This window comes from Quercus robur, chromosome 1 (assembly GCF_932294415.1).
Source record: "Quercus robur chromosome 1, dhQueRobu3.1, whole genome shotgun sequence".
NCBI lineage: Eukaryota > Viridiplantae > Streptophyta > Magnoliopsida > Fagales > Fagaceae > Quercus > Quercus robur.
The window spans coordinates 26826683-26834433 of record NC_065534.1 but is presented as its reverse complement, the minus strand read 5'-3'; the positions used below and the strand labels follow the sequence as shown (position 1 = coordinate 26834433).

The following is a 7751-nucleotide window of genomic DNA, read 5'->3' as shown; positions in this document are numbered from 1 at the left end:
ACAAACTGTTCCCAAGTTTCCTTGTATGAGTGTTGGGTATTAGCCTATTAGGTGAGACTAAGTAGGTTTAGTGTCATCACTAGGCAAAAATTTGGGACAAAAACTCATGACAATTGACAGCTGGTAATTTGTGATGGCAGTATAGATGGCATGCTTTTTCTAACATTTGGTAATTTGAATTGTGGATGGATTTTCTCATTGAAATCAAGCATACTCAAATTTGGCAACACTAGTTGCCACTCCAGATAATCCCATGACACGCTCTTCTTAATTATCTCTGAGAACCATTATGAATCATTTACAAGTGAAACTAATCAGGTCTGATCAAAGTTTGCCAAGTAAAGCTGGAAATAACAAGTATTAAGAAATGGGCATACTACATTGAACAATGTTGTCACAATTACAGTATCTTCTCTTGATCTTATTCAAATTCAACTATGTGCAACTTTATTTAACAGCCTGATTCAGTTTATAATCAGTGTAAACAATTTCATTTACACCAAGCCAGGTCTTAGAATAATTTCACTTTAAGGACGTGATAGAACGCTTGCTTTGCCTCTTTTAGTGCTTGGATCAGCACCGTATCTGCTTCTTTATCATTGTTGGCTTATTGTTTTAAATGCAAACAATGTAAGCCACTGAAAGAATGCAAGTATAACAAAATCGTTTCAGGGTCAAGAGTACAGCCTGTATTTCCTGTGAACAAATACAACAATAATCAGTAAAATTTACATTTTAATTATTATCTTGCTGAGCTGCAAATAAAAGTGGTGCAGTGTCAACATTTAACTATCTAGCATCACTAAAATGTTTAAAATTTCAAGAAGTCTAAATTATTACTTAATGAATGCCTCAAAAGCAGTACAGTGCTGACATTGTTAAGTTCTTAGATTGGTGATCTAATCTCTATATTTTATCTATTGAAATTGTATGCTAATCTCCTATGAAATGAAATACTGGCCAAAGCACAGTGATAAGGCATCCCAAGTTCTCAACATAATAGGTGCAGGCTTGCAGCACCATGTAGAGTGTCCTGCACAAATCAAGCAATTTCTAGTTTTGATTGTAATAGAAAATTAAATAATAAAGTGAAGTATCCATCATACCTCAATAGTTCATTTGATTGATTCTATATATAGTCAATAGCTTGGAATTCACTGTATGTGTCCCTTCTGCTCCTTATAATTCTTGCTTTATTATCTCTTACTTCTAGAACCTGGTTAGTAGTCCTCAAATTATTAGTTCACAATACCTTTATCATATGGTTTATTAAGCAGAAGCTGAATCTTGAAAGAAGGAAATTAAGCTTTATATATTGACTCGTCATAAAATCCAATTCAGATCATATTATATACTAAGAAAGCATTTGCTTTGGTCAAATCAAGATTGAAGCTTGGGGGCATGAAATATTCATCCCAACCATATATCAAAACAGAGAAACTCTACCCTGGGGCTCAAGTAAACTCAGATCCCATGGAAGAGGGTAATCTCTCTATGTGGAAAGATGCCAGAGAAGTGTGATAGAGTGGTTCCTTTCATCAGTTCTTTCAAGTCTTATCACAACAATATTGGGTGACAATGATTCAGTTTACCTCTGGTCTTGAATTAAGAACACCACTGGACATTCCCACATCTATGCGCCATATGCTACAATTGTATTTACTGCAGGATTTAGAAAGTATGTCAGGCTTAAGAGAGATCACAATAACTTCTTATCCTTATTAAACACCCAGCAAAAGATTATTCCATTACCAATTCACCCCTAGAGTTTGAGGAGTATGCCCCACCACCATTGCTGTGGCACCAACTGCTTGCAGTGTCTCTTCAAGAATAGAATGTATCTGATGAGCAGATATTTTTAGTACCAGGAGCCATAAAAGTCAAAATATCACAACATTATGTAATTCAATGTTGACTCATAATCTCATTGGATGAATAGGACAAATTGATCAAGTAATGTAGCACATTTGAAAGAACCAGTGCAACAGCAGAAAACCTTATTCTTAAACCAAATCCAATTTTGTCACTTTTCAGCAGAATCATTAATAAAAGAAAAAAGAAAATCAAGTTAAGGACAAGAGATGGCCCAATCAACAGGAAAAAAAAATTCTGCCAAATTACCTGCCTATTTTTACTAGTACAGCTCATGTATTATCCAGATGAAAATCAAGTTACATCATTCAAGTATAGGGCAACATATTTCTTGAATAAGAGAAGTAAAATATACAATGTCATTTAAAGAGACTTGCCTGTTTAATCTGATAGTCCTCCAAATCTGAAACATCCCTTGAAAATAGGCGGTTCCATACAACGCTATCATAACCCCTGGTAGCCATGAAAGGGATCTGAGGACTATCACCACTCTCACTGAGACCTCTCATCCAGTGAGATACTTCTCCATTCATCCTCTCTATGCCATAAGCAACTGTGGAAGGATCAACACTCCTATCAGGCATTTCAAACAAGAGAAGATAAAATCGCTTGCTCAAGTTTGAACTGATAATGGTTACACAAAAAATAACTTCATCCAAATGGCAGTACTACTTTTACCATGGTGAGGAAGTAGGCCACCGTGACAGAAGACCCAGTCATTAACCTTAAGAACAACAGCATGCTGCGCCAACTCACTTGCCAATGGACCACCTGGTCTTAAGAGCATAGATCTGGCAATCATCCCCTTCTGCCTCTGTCCTAATATTTGAATAGCTTTATAAGAAAGAATACTGAAAAATCGAAATTAGAAAAAGAAGGTGGGGGGTGGGGGACTACTACTTTTTTTCAAGAGACGATAGATATTTAATGGATTATTTAAGTAATCAAGCATGAAAAGCTGGTTTCAAATGGAACCCAAATATATAACTCTTTCCTCAATATTTTTTACTTCTGCTAGTCTCTGCCTCTAATCAGAAGATACAATACTGATATAAATCCTTGGCACTACCTCAAGATAATAGCCAATATGTTATGGGGCTGACTCAGATTGTTATCACATTTTATGGCGATATTTATAAGTCTACATCGCAGATATCGCAGATGGTGAACATGAATTGGTTGAATGCTTAAAACTTCTTTTATTCATTTATTTTGATGATAAGAAGAAGAGGTGGTTTGAAGCTTAGGTCTCATGCCTAAATGCTTAAAGTTTTGCTAATTAATGAATAAAAGCATAACTAAAGGGAATATAAATAACTATTTAGTTTAACTCGTCACTCAGCTATTTGTATTGGGGAAATAAAAGTATGAGCTTGTCCACATCAAAATATCATTGCTTTGGAAAAAGTCACCTCAGCCTGACTTATCTAAAATCTACTCTTCCAACTTCTGCCTATTTATACGTGGTTCTAATTAAGTCAAACAATGCAGTTGCCAACTGTGTTAGGACATATGTGTTTCACATGCTAGAAACATATGTTACTATTTTATGTAATTGGTCAATCCTTTGACAAAACGCACTTTACTTATATTTGGGTAAATCTGGGATGTGTTTAATACTTCAAAAAATAAGGTTTCAAGTTCAAGTGTTAAACCCATGCAAGTCTATCCAAAAATCAAGTGTGAAAGTTCTGCTCATTAAAGCTCTACAGCTAGCATCTATCGAGGCTTAGAGAGCTAACTGAATCCCGTGGCTTGATAGCTTCTCGACAAATAGGTATCTGTCGAGGTTTATGAAAAACAGATTTTTCAGTTCTGTTTTCATCCAATCCGTGGATATATATTTGGGTTTCTTTTCTCATAACCCTAGACATATATAAAGATTATTTTAAAGGCCGTCAAAGGTGACACAAGTTGCATAAGTGTAGAGGAAAGTTTTGTTCATGCAAATTGTGACCGAAAACATAATTTGCCCTAGTTCATCTTTCTCTTGAAGAAACTGTTGTGTTTGTACACCGTAGGGTTTTCTAATTAAGGAACTTCTTGATCTTCATCGTGTGATGGACTGAAAAACTTTGCAGCCAACATCCTTCTCTAGTTGGTGATTGAAAGCATGTACTAGGATCCATCCAATTGGTTAGTCACGTACTGGGAGCCGTGCATTAAAAGAAGAAATTGTCACTACAGAATAAGTCCAACTGGGTATTGGGGTAAGGATTCAACTGTAGGTTAGTATAAGGTACTGAGATTCCTTTAGTTGTAACCACTTGTTGTGATAATAATGGATTTTTGAGAGTGGTGACTTTAAAATTACTCAGTGGGGTTTTTGTCGTGTAGGTTTTCCCCATTCGTAAACAAATCACCATATCAATTTATTTTCCGTTGCATACTTATTTTAATTGGTGATTTGTTTGTGCTACCACGCGCTTTGCACGTTAATTTGATTAATTAATAAACTTGGCTAATTAATCAATTAATTTATCACAAAGGGTCAATACATTTTTGGCCTATCAAACTGGAATATTTCTCATCAACTCTTTTGATCTCAACAAAATAATAGTAAATAGAGCAACAACATATTCTTATCACTAGTTGTTTCTAGCAATTGTGAAAAACAAGGCAAAAACTAGAAGTTCAGTGAGTTAATTTATAGAAAAGAGAAGTAGTCATTGAGCTCTAGCTCAAATCCTCTTTTAAGGGGAAGGTAAAGGGTGAGGTTGTGAGTTCAAGACCACCAATAAAAAAATTGATAGAAAAGAGAAATTAGTACCTTCACTAGATTCAATGGACCCCAATAATTTTGGGACATCTTCCTTTCCTTTTTCCACCTTCCAGACACACCAATCCAACTGACAAAAGCTTCTTCCCAGTCATTTGTACATTCATCCAAGTATTCTAGGAAATCAATACACTCATCAAATGCCCCAGATACAACATATCTGAAATCCCCTTCAACGTTCATAGTCTCATGATTCCCATTGACCTATACCAAAAGAATATTGAATGGCCAATAAATTGAGAGAGAAAAAGTCTACAAATATGATGCTAAAATTTTCAAAAACAGTTTTGCCAATCAAATATATTGAGGTCTATGTAGCTAAGGGCCCGTTTGGTAGAAGAGTTTTAGTAATGTTGTTTGTAGTTTTTTGAAATACATGTGGGTGAAAAAGTGTGTGGAAATGTGTGTAATGTTGTTTAAAAACTGAAAATAAGTTGTTTAACAACTCTACCAAACGGGGCCTAAGAAATTTGACAGAGGGAATCAAAAAGGATAGATGACAGTAGCTTGGAATTAATAGCTACATTACAATATATAAAATAGAAAATCCATCCTTTGTTTACAACTTTTTGGAAAATCACACATTAAAACAGTGACTTGACTCTTGAGCAAGTATAAAAGACAAACCTGAAAAACTGCTCCACCTTCAGCTTTTGCCTGTATATCCAATGATCGCAACAAGGATAAAATAGCAATCTCATCGTCACCTCGATCAAGTATATCTCCAAGCTGAATTAAAACCTGGGTCACCGGGTAAAATTAAAGTAGTCAAGAACTTACCTGCTTGCAGTAGAGTAATAACATAAGAAGCTACCTACATAGGTAATATATTTAGAAAACTGCAAATCAAGTCCCTTCATGCACAGGATGGACCAAAATATGAAAATAGAAATTCTCTCTTTTTTTTTTTTTAAAGTGCATTTCAAAAACCCAACCTCACAATAAGGCAAGTAATTTCTCCTTGGTGTAATAAATTTATATATCTTTCAAGCTACTAAATTGCCTCACATCCCTTTCACTAAATTGTACGCTATTCAATAACCAAACCAAACATAATTCATAAGAACTTGAACTTGTCAAGTGTCAGTTAAACTTACTATAATGGTAATAACTATTCTTTCCCAAAAGGAATTGCAAAGTTTACCCATTTATGTTAGAAATGCTCAATTGCAATGTCAGAGCAACAGCAGAACTTAATTAACAATAGACTTAGAGTCCCACAGGAATAAACTGTTCTACATATGTAAGTAAATAGCATACCGTCTCTCCACCAGTCCATACGTCTTCACCATCAGAACTCAAGACACCAGCCATCTCAAGTGCACATCTTGCTTGGTCAAGGTCTCCATGAAGATCCCCAACTGTACATGCATGTCAAATAAGAAGTCACAATATCTAAAAACAATATATAAAATATTTTGTGAAACAACCTAGCACACCTAAATGATTTGGTTAGTGAAAAAAAAAAGTTCTAATTTTTCATGTTAAATTACTGATTGTCCCCAAAACTTAAGCTGTTAGAAAATTGTAAATTTAATCATTCAACCATTAAAAAAAAGCGTGTGCTTCACATTTGGAATTTGCAATTGAACCAAATGGGTACTATTCATCCTCTCTTAATAGAATGGTTTGGACCCATAACTTTGCTTATCAGACTACTAACATTGGTTGTAACTTGTAACACTCAGGTTCTTCCATTGCCAAATTAATTGGACTCTCTCTATATAATTATTTCAAATGAACATGACATCAAGTACAACATAAGAAGTAGCTCTGAAAAATTAATGACCAGTAACTGAAATAGCATTAACAATGAAAAAAACATGAGGTAAACAAAGATATTAGTAGAGAAGCAAAACATGGACCAACTATAGCAAAAAAAGAACAAATAATAAAAGTAGCGAAAACAAACCAGCGACAATTCGGCGACCAGGAGCAGAAACAAAAGTTGGTGGGTTTCCATTTACGACAATGGGCTTTAAATTCAAAGAAGAAGAAGGAGAAGAAGAAGAAGAATAATTAGGTTCCAAGAGTTTACGAGGTTGAGAAGGTGGCGGAGGTGGCAACGGAGTGAGGCAAAGCGAAGCCATTGCTATGACGATTGGCCATCTATCTCCAACTCCAATGCTCTTTTATTTTAAAACATCGAAAAACACGAAAGTAAAACGCTCTCTCTTGTCCAGAAACCAGGATTTTCCTCAGCCATTTATTTGTTGATATCATCTTCTCTTTTCTTTATTTTATCCACGTGGACTTTCATTTTCTTTTATGTTTTTTTTTTAAGTAAATAATAATATTTATTAAAATACATACGAAAATAGTAATATTAGTGTTTTTTTTTTTTTACCTAATTCTAGTACCAAAAAACAATTATCTTATATCAAATTAAGCAACAATTATCTACCACTATACACTCTTGATGCGATAGTCATTCCACAAGTATAAGTATTTGTAAAGTGTGGGGGGGCAAAAGCCAGAATTCAAGTATTCAAACTAAAGTATAATTTTTATCTTGTATAAAAAAAATAAAAAATAAAAACAACAATTATCCTACGTGGCATATTTACGATCCTTAATTTTGTTAGGTATTGGTGCTTTTCTTTTAGTATTCAAACTATTTATTTTGGAGGCATATATGATACTTGGGCTCAAGGAGGGATAGATGTAAGAAAAATTACCAACTTGACCCTTAGCCTAAGCGCCATATTTGGTTATTTACTAAAATCCCCTTTTGGAGGAGAGGGACTGATTTTTAGTGTAGATGGTTTGGAAGATATAATTGGAGGACATATATGGTTGAGTTCCAATTGTATACTTATCTATCATTTTTATATGGATCTATCATTTTTTCTTCATTATTCATTATTTGCCACGTGGATAATTATGATAAAAGTTGCGATACTATAAATTTTTGCTCTCTCTTCTCTTTATTTCATCCTTCCTCTTTGTTTTGGTGAAATCATAAATGAAAGTAATTTTTAAAGAAAATCATTTTTAATATAGAAGTATAAAAATATGGGCCAATAATGTAAAATAAGAATATTATGATGTGAAATAAAAGAAATGACATGACAAGATAATATATAGGTTAAAATGCAAA

General features: G+C 34.1%; 1 protein-coding gene across 3 annotated transcripts; it reads right to left on the bottom strand.

Annotated features, from left to right (window-relative positions):
• Positions 1-360: 360 nt before the first annotated feature.
• Positions 361-6846, bottom strand: LOC126727578 (shewanella-like protein phosphatase 1). 3 transcript variants are annotated; one of them, XM_050433350.1, is made up of 10 exons: positions 6690-6846; positions 5912-6012; positions 5279-5392; positions 4643-4855; positions 2551-2686; positions 2250-2425; positions 1753-1841; positions 1593-1662; positions 1107-1216; positions 361-696 (listed from the first exon to the last, which is right to left on the bottom strand). In XM_050433350.1, exons 1-9 carry the CDS (start codon positions 6739-6741, stop codon positions 1130-1132), a joined length of 1038 nt encoding a protein of 345 aa, XP_050289307.1. In that variant the 5' UTR covers positions 6742-6846; the 3' UTR covers positions 361-696; positions 1107-1129. The 3 variants fall into 3 exon arrangements, with proteins under 3 accessions (XP_050289307.1, XP_050289289.1, XP_050289297.1); XM_050433332.1 differs by having other exon boundaries at positions 6564-6841; XM_050433340.1 differs by lacking the exon at positions 361-696 and having other exon boundaries at positions 1106-1216; positions 6564-6842.
• Between the last annotated feature and the right edge of the window lie 905 nt (positions 6847-7751).

Bases quoted from the DNA above. Each gene is read 5' to 3' on its own strand.
- LOC126727578 (XM_050433340.1), bottom strand. From the start codon at position 6,741: ATGGCTTCGCTTTGCCTCACTCCGTTGCCACCTCCGCCACCTTCTCAA. The intron at 5,393-5,911 runs GTATGCTATTTA...CCGGTGACCCAG, and splicing joins TATGGACTGGTGGAGAGACG to GTTTTAATTCAGCTTGGAGA. The intron at 2,687-4,642 runs GTACTAATTTCT...ATATTAGGACAG, and splicing joins GTCCATTGAATCTAGTGAAG to AGGCAGAAGGGGATGATTGC.